The sequence below is a fragment of the Neospora caninum genome, chromosome II, assembly GCF_000208865.1.
Source record: "Neospora caninum Liverpool complete genome, chromosome II".
NCBI lineage: Eukaryota > Apicomplexa > Conoidasida > Eucoccidiorida > Sarcocystidae > Neospora > Neospora caninum.
This window is the reverse complement of record NC_018387.1, coordinates 1,974,894-1,990,760: the sequence shown is the minus strand read 5'-3', so window position 1 is coordinate 1,990,760 and position 15,867 is coordinate 1,974,894. Positions and strand designations below refer to the sequence as shown.

At 51.2% G+C, this 15,867-nt stretch overlaps 1 protein-coding gene across 1 annotated transcript; it reads left to right on the top strand.

Moving 5' to 3' along the window:
• Positions 1-5,782: 5,782 nt before the first annotated feature.
• NCLIV_006730 (putative armadillo/beta-catenin-like repeat protein) lies at positions 5,783-14,295 on the top strand (the record flags this gene model as incomplete). The annotated part of the gene is made up of 17 exons (XM_003880184.1): positions 5,783-5,900; positions 6,122-6,147; positions 7,056-7,124; positions 7,450-7,540; positions 7,966-8,126; positions 8,529-8,603; positions 8,983-9,033; positions 9,782-9,849; positions 10,327-10,400; positions 10,617-10,668; positions 10,931-11,074; positions 11,519-11,590; positions 12,168-12,237; positions 12,550-12,623; positions 13,170-13,260; positions 13,735-13,840; positions 14,240-14,295. The coding sequence occupies 17 exons, from the start codon at positions 5,783-5,785 to the stop codon at positions 14,293-14,295; spliced, it is 1,398 nt and encodes a 465-aa protein (XP_003880233.1).
• Between the last annotated feature and the right edge of the window lie 1,572 nt (positions 14,296-15,867).

Here is a 15,867-nt window from a genome sequence, read left to right as displayed (position 1 = left end):
GAAGAACTCGCTTCGTAAGGGAGACGCCCGACGCCCTCAGGTCCCACGTCTGGTCTGCTGTCGTCAATTCCATCTCAGGCTCCGCTCTCACTCCCTCGCGTTTTCTTGGGGGTCTGGTGTCACGTCTCCCCAGCCCAACAGTTTTCCTCTCGGCTAGCGGGCGCCTTCTCTGGTCTCTGCAGACTCTGTTCCCGACAGAGGATTGTTTTGGGGGGGCTGTATGCCAGCCGAAATTTCCCTTTTGAAGTGACAGGCTCGAGCACAAGTTTGCGGTGGTCGTGCTTTCTCACGTGCAAGTTTACGGCCGGGCGTAACTGAACCTTGAGCACCGGAAACTCTGTAATCCCGGCAAAACTTCTCATTCAGCGTAGATCTACCCGTAGATGGACAAACCCGCTGTTGACGGCCACACTGCTAGATCAGGAGGCGTTCAAAGGGTCTGACGTCTCGGCGCGTCTATCTCTTTACATGTAGAGCGACAGAAGTATTCGTATTTAAGCAGAGATGTATAAAGCTGTCGGGTAGATGTAGCAGGTGCTTTAGAGAGCAGTGTGACCTGTCAGGCTTGTTCGGACTTGTCTGTGAGCTTCGGACATGAGTTACGACTAGTGAGAGGGGGGGGGAGGGGCTCCATCGTGGCGCGACTAAATCAGATTTTGAAGTGGAGACAGTCGAACTGTAGCTTTCAAAAGTTTTTTCGCGTCACAGGAGATAACAGAGACACGCAAAAAGCATTTGAATTCACTCACATGTCAAAGGTCATGGTCGGCTTTGGAAGTTTTCCGCGCCTCAGTCACGTGAGAGAAAGCTTTCGGGTAAAAGAGAGGTTCAGGAGAGTCATGGGTGAAACAGAAGCACTTGGCTGCGGCAGCGTCGTGATTCTAATTTAGCCATGAAGCCTCTCGTGCTACGGGGTGTGATCCCGCAGTTTGGTCTAGGAGGAGATCGCGAAAGGGGGCAGATTTTCAGCATGTATTCTTTATCACTGAGAAACGGAATCATCCCTGTGTGCACGTGCAGTCAAATCTTAGACCACCCATTACTTAGCTGTATCCACATCTATAGAGATGTAGACGCATGGACCGCCATAGGCGTATGCCTATGTAGGTTAACGGCGCATGCCAGTACGCACTAGAAGGAAACTCAGTTCCAGGTCCCAGATTCTCAAAAGGGTCGGGAGGCACCGCTGGAGAGGAAGAAAACAGTTGCCGTGTTTTTTACATGAGGAGTCGAGTCGACTCATGAGCTGTAGCAACTTTTTATTTTGGGGGGAGGATTTCGTTCGCATCCGCCGAGGACTTCGACCTGGCAAACTGATTGCGTTAGTCCAGTCCGAGATAGGTTAGATTGGCAGATGTGGACAGGTTTTGCTTCGGCAAGCTATCTGGCCACATTTTCTGCAAGGCGTGCAGTCGAGTATACTAAGTACACCGATAGCGTGTGTTTTTGCTTTTGTGGGAAAACTGTCACTCAGCTGGAAGACTGCTGCATCCACCTAGACCACTGAGAACGTCTTGTTCAGAGGGGGGAATGGAAAGGGTACGGAGAGCGGTGAACGGGAAAGAGGAGACGACACACCTATGGATTGAATCCCCTCGGTCCAATGGCAGAAAGAAGCGAATTCCAGCAAGAGTAGAACAAACGCGCCGAACTGCGGGGTCTCTACCTTCCGGCACAAACTGGTCAGACAGCTTAGTGGCTTGGTTCCACTGTTTGTGCTTGCTGTCATATTTCGTCTAACGCTTTTTTTGCTGGACAAAAAGGATCGAGAGCATTTCTGATGTTCGCGGAAGTGTTCGGGTTGGGTCTGCCGTCGCCGAAAAAGGAAAGAGTTTTTCCTCATTTTTAGGGAGCGTTCACTCATGTACGGAAATCCAAGAGCCCAGAAGAAGTTCGCAGAATGGCAGCTGAAAACGTTTTTGTGTAGTGGAGTTTTGGCGATACAGATGCAAGCGAGTGCGACACGTTCATTGGTCCCTGAGTGGTTTCCTGTCCGTTGACCGCAAGTATGTGACTGGAGTCCAGAACAGTGGGTGGTGAACACTAATGAGTGCGCAAAATGCTGATGAAATATACCGAAACAATTTATTGTAGAACCTGCAGCATGCTTGTTTAGGGGTCCACAAGCGTCGAGCGTCGAAAGGATTTGTTAAGAACTTCTTCGTAAAAAGCCAAATTTTCTACATCACCTCTGCCCCGACGAGGTTCAAAACTTGCTCTCGAGCGATACGGATGTCTATGAAAACCAGCAAGGTGACGCGAATTTGCGCCTGGGAATCTCCAAGAAGACAAGTAGCTCGGGTTTTGTGCAGCACTCTCAAATGGAGCCGGTCCTTCTGAACGTGGTTCTCGTGTTATTAGTTCTCCTGCAGAACTACTGTGTTCCCTGGAGGCTGGGGAATCGTTTGACACTGAACCTGTCTGACCCATAACAGGCCTCACACCCGCTTTGCCATAGGCGTGTTTCCTTGGCATTGTGCAGGCAGGGCGACACGCTGATGACTGCTGTGTACATCGGTCCTCTGCTCCGGGCTTTCTGACTCGAGTGGCGGAAGAAACTGTACCTTCGCCACACACATGTCCGGGAACATCTGGTGGATTGTCAGTCCTCCTTCTAATACGTTTCTCCGAAGCCGCCACATCAACAAGGGGAACCCACGGTGGTTCCGCATCCTGTCCCTTCGGCATTTCATCGGCACTGTCTTTGGCAGTTCTGCCGTTTGGCGAATATGTTTGAGATCTGTTGCTGCTTTCAGGAACACAACTGCTCTTGCCATTGGCCCTTTTCAACCCTCCCAGTTGGGTGTCCGATCTGGCGCGCCGTCCATTCGTCGGCAGAAGACTCGTCGCGCCGCCTTCGATTGGGGCATGCATGCAACGAGGTCTACACGCGAGCCTTGGACCGCCTCGATCGTCAATATACTGAAGACGGACATGCGAACTGTTGCCTGCTCGTCCCCCACGATTCGGCAAAGCAGACTCTTCGGGAGTATCCCACCACGGCCGGTTCCAACCCCCCTTGGCACATTCTTGCCCTGTAGAAGGAAGCCGAATTGACTGCCGACCACTATGCGGTTGACAAACGGATGTTTTGCTCGTTATTTCCGATAGTGTGGTGCTCGAGGGAGCGTATGCAGATGCAGCATTCTCGGTGGCAATGCCAGGCTTCTTGGCCCCATTCGCCAGCACCGTTGGGGGATTAGCAACCGAGTGGCATTCCTCACGGTTGCTCCGACGGTCTACCGCTTCAGCGCCGGCTAATGGCGGTTCCTCTAGTGGCAGTGCCCGTGTATGTAAGGAACGTTCGTCGATGGTGATGGCTGAGGAGAGGTCCTGTCCCGTGTTGGGTCTCGTTTGAGAAGACCGGGAGGGGGTCAGTCTCTGGGTGCCTCCGAGACCTGCAAGTTGCTGCTGTCTCGTCGTCTCCTGCACAATCCATCCCGGAGGTTTGAAAAACTCTTCTGCTTCTCTATTCAAGAAGACGGTTCGCCTGATAGAAGTTTCATGAGTCTCGAAGAGATCCAGTATGCACGGCGGGATATCTTGTTGCGGCCCAGGGCATGTAAAGGCTGCAGTCGCTGTCGTGTCCAGCGTTCTCCTTCTGGAGGCGCGCTCGTCCCCTCCATGTGAGAACCCGAAACAATAATGTCTGACCCGCTGCTCCGGTTGTTCTCCTTCGTCTATCATACACTGGCTGCGGCACCTGGAAAAAGGAGCACCTGTTGCCGAAGGAGGCTGGTGCAATTGAGGAGAGAGAGAAAAATACGCGTTCTTCCTTACAGCTGCAAGTTTTCCAGGATCGCGAATCTCCGACGACTGCTGCTTATCACTCGTAGACCTGAACTGTGTGTTTCCCCCTCCATTCTGTCGAGGGCCAGGACGTGCCGCAGTAGGGCGGACGCGTCCTCGCTTGCCACTTGGAAGAGTTCTTCGATTCCGTGACAGGGCGTGGCCTTTCCGCAGATGACTGGTTTTTGTAGAGGAAGGGAAACTCAGAAACTCAGGTTCGTGCGACGAAAGAGGTATCCTCCGCCCCGCCTCCAGATCACCATCCAACTTCCCTGCTCCGGCAGTGGCCAGCAACGGAGACGCTTCGCTATTGTACAAACGCACCCGAGCTTTGCGGAAACGGGTATTAATACGCTGCAGAGTCCTGAACCCTTTAGCAATCTCGTTCTGTGTACCCTCTATCGTCTCCATTTGAGGAAGAAGTGGACCTAAAAGATGACGGGTTGTGGCGATGCCTCCTGTCATGTCGAAGAAAAAGTGCTGGTCCAGGCCAACCACAGGAAATAAGTGGGTGCAATGTAAATTACCTTCTAGCTTCCCTCTTGGTCACGTCTCGCGCCACATGAAAGTGGAATGAAAGCCCAGGGTACCGAAAAGTACAAATTTTCTTGATTTTTTGCTGTCTATTCAAAAGCCAGAATCTTCTTCGTCTTCCCGCCCCTTCGATCCCTGAACGTCTAGCGCCATCTCATGAACTAACGAGTGCTGGAGGCTCGACGTCGCCGCAAAGCGTTGGCAGTGGTCTTGCCTTTTGACGCGGAGACATGCTTCAGCCACAAGATGCTTTTTTGAGGGCTGCATTCTTCCCGCGAACAATCGACGGGAGAAGAAAATGACGGTTTCGTGTGTATGCGTGTAAGCTGTGAGGGTTGTGCAGAAGTTAACCGTTCAGCGGGTAGGCGTTTTCTGTCGGCGAAGACGGGGATACGCTGTCAGGCTTCGGCATAATGGCGGCAACAGGTTTATATACACACATTTTGTATATTTCCATGTATATAGATGGCCAGTGTGTTTGTACTACGCCTGTGGGACTGCGCCCCGTGTGGGTGATGCGGAAACACTTTCTTGAGGGCAGTGCTAAGCAAAACTCTCGGTTACTTGCTGGAATCTTCGGTCACCGAAAAGAAAGAGAGAGGGACTCACGTTAGCGAGCATTTTGCCTGGAGTCTGCAAAAATCTCTGCCTTGTTGCTGTGAAGGACGAAAAAATTCTTGTCAGTACACTATACTTTAAACCGTAGCTGTGGGTGCTAGGGCAGCTGCAGCTGGAGGCCTAAAAAATCGAGACGAAGTGCGGAGTGGCCTCGTCAGTTCTGCCAGATGGGTTTTCAGGGGAAAGCAAGCTCACCACCCGATACGAGATTTAAGACCTTCTGCGGGTGTGCAAGCATCGAGATCGATGGGCAAGTGCCATGGAAGCCGTATACCGCATAATTCAACGACTAAAAGAAAAACGAACTGGCGAGTCAGGCCCCACATCTGGGGCTGCGGCCGACCAGCTGGACAGGACGTCTTGTGTTTGCAGTTGTGCAAAACAAGTGCCAGAGGCGAACAGCGGAAATGGGCAATTCACAGCACTCGACTGGCGCCGCTTGCAATCTTCCACTTGAGAAAGTGCCCCTGAAACTGTGTGTGACTTTGTAGGGTAGGGAATTTTGAAAGCGTACCATTTTATTGGCACGAACCAGGGAGGCTATCTGCTGGAACCAGTCCCTTATAGAAACGTTAGGCAAAAGAGCCCTTGATCGTTCTATCTCACAGCCGACAACGTCGCCTATGCCACAGCCGCAATTTGCACAAACAAGGCCCCCCATGAATGCTCTTTCCACTGGCTTTTTTCGCGTTTTCCGCTTTCCGAAGAGACGAGAACTGCACGGAAGTGACCAGCGATTCCCTTTGTGTCCGGTTGTCGCTGTACACGCTCCTGACGCCTTGCTCCCATCCGGCGCGTCACCCGTTGACTTGTTGTTCGCTTTTGTGGGAAACCTGACAAGATGAGTCGCGGCATCGTTCAGGTCTTCGAGGAGTACCAAAAGGCGCGCGTCCAATTCGTCCAAACTGTCGCCGACCTGTCTTCTCGTCCGCAGAACATCGAGACTCTCCACAGCGCAGGTACACTCCTCGATCGATCGGCCCGTGGTGCTGTTTGGGGCAGACAAGTGCCTTGGATGCGTTCCTATCGCTAAACATGAAATCGATCTGTGCCTTGCACCCGCGAGCATCTTCATATCATTTGGGAAAGAAGAGGAATCTGAAAGGGTTTAAAGGACGAGAAAGAGGGGGAAATAGAGACTCACCACTGTGGAGTAACCGAACAAAGATATCGTTTACAGTCGGACAAGCGTGCCACGAAGTCGGAGTGAGAAAGGCTTGGCGAGCTTTACCAAAAACATTAGTTGGTAACGTCTTCAGTCGAACGGCGGGCGTGGCCGAGAAAACTGGCCACGTAGTGTTAGCGTGCGAACTAGCTGCAAATGCGCTTTGTTAACTGAGCATATGAAGAAGGGTATTAGGGCCTCACCGTTAAGAAATCGGGTAGATGGATGCTTCCATCCAGGGCCTCCAGAGGAAAAGAGGTTCACAATAGAAGAGCACAGAGTACCTGTTTGCTGTGTGGAGAAGCTCTATATTTCCGAATGGATTTTGCCTCAGTCTTTTTCCAAGACCTTTTTGGCGACGGAATACACTAGAAAACAGTATTTTCATCGACTCCTTCCAGTTCCGTACTCTTCTTCCTTGGGTGCTCTCTCTTGCCATCTTTTGTCTTCTTCGTGTGCCTGGTCCCCGCCTCTACGAAAAGGTGTGATGTCTTTGCTCAGGCCCTTGCTGTTGGATAATGTGCCTAGTATCCAACAAACGGCTGCACTTGCGTTGGGTCGACTTGCTAGTCATAGCGAGGAGTTAGCAGAGGCTGTGGTTTCCCAGGAAATCCTACCTCAGCTCGCACACTCTGTCGCGCAGCAAAACGTGAGTCGGAGAGTTCGTCACGGCATGTTACAGTGGTGACGGGGAGACTAAATCAACGACTACAGACTCCGGAAGTACTTTACGGTCCCTGTATTCAGAGAAATGAGCCTGCGTATGTGTAGTCAAAAGGTCGATAGAAGGGTTGAAAGGTTCGATTTGTTTTTCGCCGTATTGTGCTCGAAAACAAAAAAACTCAAGCACACCGCAAAGGGTCCATACTCTGGGGTGTGGACGCTAAAACTCTCGGCCAGATACCAGCATAGTCTTTCTCGAGTTAGATGTGTTTATGTGGCGGTGCAGAGGTTTTACAAGCGCTCCGCAGCTTTCGTCATCCGGGCTGTGTCGAAGCACTCCGCTGAACTGGCGCAGGTAATCTTTTGGTAGAACGAACAGTAAATAATCTAGCCGTTAACATCATGTTGAACCTACAGGCATGCACACGTGAGCAACGCTAGTGCAGCGACTGACTACCGGAAGTATAGCTTGCTTGCTTTCCTGTGTTTGGATCCAATTCACCTTTGCAATGTCTCTCTGTTACTCTGTCCCTCTCCGCACATTTCCGGACGGTCGGTTGGCTTCCTGATTTCAAGGACGTGGGATGCGAGATCTTGTCGTTTAGGAGTCTACGTTCCGACGGCTGTTCCTTTATGAAAGCCACGGGCTTTGGTACACGGGTTTGTGTCTCTGCACTTAGGCCGTTGTGGACAGCGGCGCTCTCGAGGCTCTCACGACCTGTCTGGAGGAGTTCGACCCTCAAGTCAAGGAGTCAGCGGCATGGGCAATTGGTGAGGCCGATGTGCCTTACGTCAGCCAAGGAGCATGAGATGCTTGTCAGAGTCCAATAAATAACGGAGATGTTGATGGTCCTTGTGGAGTACGAAACTGCTTTCGTCTTGGTACTACTCATTGGGAACGGACCCAAGATGATTCGAGTTTGTTCAATGTTCCACGTGTCGCAGATGCCTGCATACACGTACAGGGGCATCTGCATGCATTCGCTTGAAACATATTAGGTGCAGACTTACAAATATTCTTACATGCGGATGCGCATGTAGACTTGTTTTCTCTCATTTCGAGTGTGGCATCAACTTCAGACTAACGCCTGCAATAAATTTGTCGTTCAGAACCACTTTTCTGGCGACTCTCGGAAACGTGGAGCCGGCCCAGGGAGAGACAACGCTGCATGTTCCCCCTTTTCTTTCGCCTTCAGGATACATTGCTAGGCATTCAGAGTCTCTGGCCCAGGCTGTCGTCGACTCGGGGGCTGTGCCCCTCCTGGTACTCTGCTTCCAGGAGCCAGAGCTTCCACTCAAAAGGATCTCGGCGTCCGCTCTGAGTGACATCGCCAAGCATTCTCCCGAGCTGGCACAGGTAGAGCTACCGATGCGGAGCGACTCAAGAGACGGATACGGAACCAAAGGCTCGCCATGATCAGAGTACCGGTGGGAATACGCTACAGCACGAATCCACACCTGTTTCACCCAGTAGAGAACTCTTTGTTTTTAACCTGGATCAGTCCCTGAATCGAGACATGTTTGGAGGTCAGAATGTCACCTGTTGTAGGACATGAGCTAACTGGATACGAGGGATGCGCCTTTGTGTGGCAGGCTTATTACTCATCATGCGTATGTCAGCTGTCTGACTTGCTTGGAAATTTCTTGCTCTAATGCCAACCAGCCTTGCGGATCGTTCCATTCTGTATAAGCATTTGCATCGATGTGGCCAAGCTAGACTAAATGGCCGTTTAGTGTTCCCCGCGTTTCCGACGATCAGGCTGCTTGCGACATCGGAGCCGTGCCACTTCTAGCGAAGGAAATCTCTCATGCAGATGCCGCTCTGAAGCGCCAGGTTAGCTGACACACCCCGGCTGAGAATCCCTGTGCTACATACGTCGTTGATGCAACAACTGCTATCGCAAAAACCCGAGAAACCACGGGTTTTTGTGAATACCTCTCTCATCACACAGCATCTGCTGAGGCATATAACAGGCTCTCTACAAGCAACGTATGCGTCCGCCGGATCCATCGACGGAAGAGGATCAGCATGCGACAGAAAACTCGCCACGCTATGTATTTCTGGAGGGGGTGCTTGCTTCCGAGGACAGAGCAGACCGGAGAGGGCCTCCTGTCCTTTCAACTGGGAAGCTTACCCTTTGGAACAACTCGCCAGAAGACATTATGTGCAGCAACACCACTTCAACGCAACATGCTTTTTGGATATCCGGCAGGTGTGTGCATGCCTTGGGAAAATTGCGACTCACTCGGTAGACCTGGCTGAGGTAAGCTGTTGATGGAAGATGCAGATGAGAGCTATGTGTTGCCGCTACTCTTGCGTGAATCAGAAGGTAAGATGGAATAGATGAGAACTATCGAACGTAGTAAATCTGCAGGTTTGAAATATCGTAAACTTGAACTGCAGCTCAAGTAACAGAATCTGTGGCGTGAAGCCAATGGCTCAGATCTACGGATCAGATCCCGCACCGAAGCCGCCTCATGCCTCGGAAACTAACGTTAATTTTGAGTATCAGATTCCAAAAACAAATATATGAAGTTACCATTCCGCATTACGTGGTGGCCACGACCTTCGGCTACTTTGTGTTCCAAGCTTTTCAGAGAATCCAGTCAACTTGAACGATGATATTGGCAGGCACAACTGCAGATATTTCTAGTCATAGCACACCGTATGCTCTACCGGACTTTCGGAGACGGTACAGCTTCCATACGTCAAGTCGATAAAATAAGAGTCTGCTTTTCTGGTGACTGGATAGAGCGAAGCCAGTTGCCGGTTCATTTTGTGGTACGTTTCCGCATGCGGGATAGAGTTTGCACGACAGAAGAATGTGCGCTTCCGTGTTACCTTTAAGAAAAAACTGGAACTGAACACTTCTGCCTCTTGGCAGAGATTATGTGGGTTCCGGGATTGTTTATGGTCTCCCTGGGTTCAACGAGGCCTCGATGGGTGACGACGAAGTTGCTGCCTTCACATGACAGCAGTTGACCTCTCTGACTTGTTATGTGTCTGAGCAGATAGTTGTAGAGGCAGAAATTTTTCCCAAAATCCTTCATTGCCTCCAGGACCCAGATGAGGTTGTCAGGTACGTGCTCATCCGTTAGTTTGTAGCTCCTCTGACGGCACAGCTAAATGTTTTTGTTGCAGACTCCAGTACGCCACTATACTAGTTAACCGGTTCGTAACACCACTTAAAAGGCCTGGAATTCGTTGAAAGAAACCAATGGAGGGAGGTATATTTCACTCTAATCTTCTGAGGTGAAGTCGATCAACAGGGCTGTACTCAGGTGGAGTCAGTTCGTCATGGCCATCCGCATTCGGTCTCCGAGATTCTAACAGAAATAGCAGCAAGTCACGCAGCGAGATAACGGGGCCCGGTGCGCGCAGCTGTGAAGCAAGCGTCGCGTTTCAAGGGCCACCAACGAAAGTTTGTCTTGCGTCAGGATAGCTTCGCTGATAGTTAGACGCCGCGCCGAGATTATCAAACACGTCGATTTGTGATTCCCTGGCGAGACCACTTCAACTCCCGAACCTAAGTATGCTGCCTGGCTTTTGCGAGCAGGAAAAATGCAGCGACTTGCATTCGGGAGATCGTCCGACACACCCAAGACCTTGCCAAGTTCGTTGTGAACGCTGGTGCGCAAACCGGGCTTGATCTTCCATGAATAGCATACCACCATACGATCCACCTATTTTTTTCGCGAGGGAGAAGCAAACTCACAGCAATTTGCATGTGTCCTGCTCGCAAGAAAACCCTCATCTATCTACATATATGTATGCATACACATGTGCACGCCCTTACGAAAAGGCGCGTTCTTATGGGATACGATGCTATTATGTCTGTATGGCCAGGCGGTGTTGCGGCACTTGTTGATAATATCACTGATGCTCGGGGAAACAACAGGTACGCGAATGTTGTCGGCGACTTTCTGTAGGATGTTAGGAGAGATGCGGCAGTGCGTTTGCAGCCTCTCAGCGGCAGACCAAGCGAACCTGTGGTCACGACAGGATTTCCACGTCAACGGTTCTCATCGGTTCCACGCTGACCTATGATAGTTGTGCTCTCCTCAGACTACCTGGATCGGATGAGCATGAGATGAAAAATAAAATCCGCGCATATCTTTGGCGTCTCTCCAGTCCCCTCCCTATCGTTCGCCGGTCCACAGGCTGCCTGGCATCATGGCCCTGGGTTATATTGCGGCGTTCTCGGAAACGCTTGCGCTGGCAATCATTGTTTCCAAGGGTATTCCGCCTCTCAAGCACGCTTTGGTAGAGGAGCTGGAAGACCACCTGAAGGCCGCAGCCGCCTGGTGAGGGGCGTTTTCGGAACACGGATGTGACTCGCGATACTGTAGTACACACTTTCTCGTGTCAGAATGGACTGTGTTGTGAAAAACAGACAGTTTGTTGTTGTATGTGCATACTTTTACACGAATACAGGCGTCTGCGCACCCAGAGCCGATATCTTATTACATAGCCATATATGTATGTATACGGCTAGAGCGCGAGTCCAGTTAGCGTACGAGACTGGCAGGCACCCCAGGAGGACACTAGAGAGAGCATATTTTGGTGAACAAACCTTCAGGCGGTTTGTCAAGGAATCTGTTGCATAGTAATCGCGGGCATCTATTGTTAGACTTCTGGATCCGTTTTTTGTCGATCTACCACAGATACTGGTGACAACTGAAGTGAATGGTCTCATCCGATGGTGTTGAACCACCGTTCGCTAGGCAACGCACGTGTTTGGTTTCCAGGACTTTAGGTCAAATCGGGCGTCACACTCCGGACCACGCCATGGCAGTTGCCGAAGCTGACGTTCTTCGCAAGTGAGTTCCTTCGCGCGGGCTCTTCTTCATCCGGAATGTCGTGACATACGCATGCAGAAAAGCGTCGTCGTCATTAGCTCGGCGCTCACGTTGATCCTTCGAGGCCGTGACTACCCCTCTTCGATGTCCACCGCCAACGGGAAAGGATTCCCTCACGCGCGATGCTACGACATCTGGTCCTGTTCACGTGGAAAGGCTTCACAGGAGCTGAGAGTCCGGTCCCTGCTCAGGAGGCCTCGGGAAAATCTCCAGGGTCAATGGAAACGTCATCCGAAAACGCGGCTTAATTTATTCCGGTGATTGGAGACCGATATTGTCGCATAATCGTGTTGATTCGCTAGCCGGTGGTCACACATGTTCAGCAGATATGCCACGCATCTGCTCATCCCTCACGGTTGGTGAATGCTGGAATATTCGGCAGGCGCCGCTGACAGTGAAGGGAGATTGCATCTTGCTTCGTGGTTCAAGGTCACTATGGACTTGACGCAACTCTTCTTGAGAATGCTTCCCTTGGCGGCTCTGTAGCATTGTTTAACTTTTCAGTAACTTTTCTCCGCTTTTTCTCTGAGCGGCGCAGGCTCTTGCAGATACATCTCGACCCCAAGGCCACCGATGACCTGCAGACGAAGACAAAGAGAGCGCTAAAGGTGAGGTGTATTTTCGCACTGTTGTGGTCGGCCGCTCTGTCATGAGCGTGGAATGGTTCGACGCTTTCATCTCCTAGGAAGGTGTTGCGAACTTTCGATCATCTACACTAAAAAATAGTGGTCACAGCCAACTATTCAGTGGCGTTATCAGTCTCTTGTTGCTGAGTTTTGTGCTGGCACCCTCAGTAAAAAAGCTTTTTCGTGGCGAGGTGCTTTTGTGATCTGACTTTCCCCAGTCGACAACCGAGCCAGCGATTTGGGAAAAATGTGGACACCAGTATGCTAGGATAAGACGTGGTTTTATGTTTGTAGAGCATCCTACAGAAGTGTACACACCTAGCAGCCTTGGAGCCCCTCCTCAATGAGGCCCCGCCACCCATCCTCAAGTGAGTACTAGGCTTCTTTCAAGAGTGGAGACTGAGTTGAGACTGTTGAACCCGATGCAAGTCAAAGGCTGCAGATGATGTCCAAGTTTATTAGCACGAAAAGTCACCTCAGTTGAGTTGACTACGGAGCCGTCATCTTCAGGCCGGTGTCAGGTTAGGAAAGTGTTGCCGGCTTCGCGTGGAATCTGCGTTTTAATTCCGCAGCGAGGCGGTCGATTTATCCTATGTTAACCGCCCACGAAGATTCCACTTCGAAAGGCTGATTACGATCGTATCTGGTAAACAGCGGTGACTTTGTGTACGTTTCTTCCGCCACTGAACATTGTTTCCAATGCGTATAACGACCGCCTGTCGACTGCTGTGGGTTTCGCTGCGACAAAGCGAGTTTTCGGAAATCAATAGAACTAAGGGAGAAATAGTGCTAGTAACTATCACCTCGGGGCTTCTGCAGATATCCTCCGCCGAATCTGGGGATCCAGAACGATTAAAACCAACGTTACGTTGTGAGCCGTGTAGCTCATGGGGGTGCGCCACATCGTGCTACAGATATGTTGTCCAGCAGTTCGCCAAGGTTTTGCCTAACGACGTCCAGGGAAGGCGTTCGTTCGTACAATCTGGAGGTTTGGAGCAGCTTCTGGTAAAAGAAATCGCACACAAATCACTGTATAATGCTGATTTACGCGGTTCCGGTCCGGCACTAAAAGAAGAAGCAGTTAATGACCGGACGCAGGTTACATTTTACCTCTGTTTCCCGTGTAACTAGCGGCAGTGTAGTGAGTGTAGACAAGTACGTAGTAGCTACGCTGTTACACGCACTGTGTAGAGAGTCTGACATTTTCAGGTACAGCTACCGAAACGGCAGACCTAAGTAGTGCCTCGTAGTTCTGAATTTCCCCGGAGCGTCACTCACGCAGTGACGGGGACTCATTGTCACGGAAGTTGGCATTTTGTGTCGGAAACACTGTGATTCGGCATGAACTGTTGATCATAATAGAAACAGTGTCAGTAGAACCCGACATTTGCACGAGACAGAAGCGTACCCTGACTCATACTATTACGACAGGTGTTCGGGTCAAACGTTTATTTCATACGCGATGTTACATTCTTTCAGCGCATCCGGAACTCTGAAGCCGGCAGTAGCGTAGCAGACTTCGTGGAGGAGATCACGGAGCTTTATCCCCCAGAAATTGTCAATTACTACTCTCCAGGCTACTCAGGTACATATACAGCTACCGTTGGGTTGGTGAATTTTCGTCGTTGCAGTGTGACCGGCTCTGCTTTTTCATCGAGGAACTTCATTTGCGGGACGGCTTTCGAACACAAAACGGCAGAGATTCGCCAAGTGCCATTTCACGAAAATCGTGCGCTGACGGCGCGCTTGTAACCACCTACTGCAACTCCGGTTCGTAGGCTGCATGTGCCCGCGCTTTGTCTCTCTATTGTCGACAGCCCGGTCAAACTGGTGCCCAGAGGCGTCGTACCATCAGAGTACAGACGAGCTTCAAGTGTTGTCCATCATGTTTTTAGCGCTGTCTTCTGCATGAGGCGTGATGGCCGGTAGCCTCGTGCTGACACCACCATAGCGTAAGATTGATGCTTCTTTTTTGTACCTGCAGCAATGCTGCTTCAGAAGCTGGACGAAAGTATCGCAGCTCCTGCAGCTGTCTCCTAAAATGTATCCATGGGCTCCTGTCGGCGTACCCACCCGAGCCAAAAAATAGCAAGCGCAACGTCCTCTGGGCCGGGATGTGGATGCTTATTCGGGGCAAAGGAAGCCGCTCGCGAATCCTCGAGTGTGGTCGTCCTTCCTCTTTGCTAGCCTCATAACCTGTTTCAGGCTGTCCCCATGCACACCATGTGGTCGGGCCAACGCTCCCAGTGTGCCGCACAATGATTGGGCTGCTCTCTTTCTACTGTATTTCCCTTCTTAGCGCTAGTGCATTAACCAAAACTTGGCAGAGATCTTTGAGGCTGCTCCTTTCTGATATACTTCAGGCTGAGCTTCCACCACACAGGCAATCATGTGATTCCATTCCTTCCCGGCGACAAAACCGGTTTGTGCAAATCTTTCCTTCTTTCCTAGCAGCCTGAGGGGCATCTTTCAGATGTAGTGTTTTTCGAGGTGCACGTGTGGCAGCTCCTGTCCTCAGTAACGGCTGAAATAAACTGGCTAGATCAACTATGAGCTCTTCGCTGGGGCTTTGCCCATTACAAGTGGCCTGCGCTCTTCTGTACGTATGATGCTGCGTGACAAGGGAGTAGTTGCATTCGGCCTTCCGTGCACAACTCCAGAAAAACTTGTCAGACGGACACACAGAAGGCGATCAAAGGTGAATTCAACGATAGCATGTTGGTTGCTGTACCGTCGCGCCCCTACATGTCTGACGCCGGCACTGGTATGTCACACAGGAACGCCCGATTGGCAAACCGCCAGCCGCGAGCGCGAGAATTCGTCTTGCCATGATTCACAGGCCCGTCACCTGCGGTTGGATCGCGGAGTGGAAGACAGAGCTTAAGCCTTGCACTGAGGGAGGGATGAAGACTCTTCGTCAAATGGGAACGAGTGCGGTGTGGCCAACGCTGTGAACGCCCATCGGAGCATGTGCACCCATCGCACTGGTTCACACGCCGCTATTCATTGGCATGATAACCTCAAACGCTTCGCTCTTGGAGAAAACATCGTCTCTCACCGCCTGCCGAAAATTGAAAGCCAGAACCCATCATCAAACTGCATTGCGTCAAGAAAGCGTACCGCCGGGTTCCCTCCGCGGCATGTCAGCTACACTGCAGTGTAGCGACAGCTCAGTCAGCTTCCGGAACTGCCTTCCAGTTGCATTTCTGTAGCATCTGGTCCCGATGGAAGCACCTTTGGCAGCCTCGTCAAGAACTGTCCCCTTCCAAGGATTCACGTGCGCAGCTGTATCCGCAGATCTACCTGATACAACAGGTTTTTGGCCGGCAGATGTTATCTGACGGAAGACACTTGTGGTGTCTTCCAGCACGTCGCGCAATATACGGGGCAGTGACGTTCTGCTTAGGGAATATCAACTGCATGCAGTGGAGCAACTCCAGCGACAGTCCCTTCCTCTCAGATCAGCGCTTCGCTTGTTTTCTGCAGCCTGAGCGCATCCACTTCGTTTGTCGTTTTCTACCTTGCCACTGCATTGCCTGTCGCCAATTGTATACAACTCCTTCGAGGACTTTCTGTGTAGGCAGCACCCGTTTTTAGTTGTTCGTTATCACG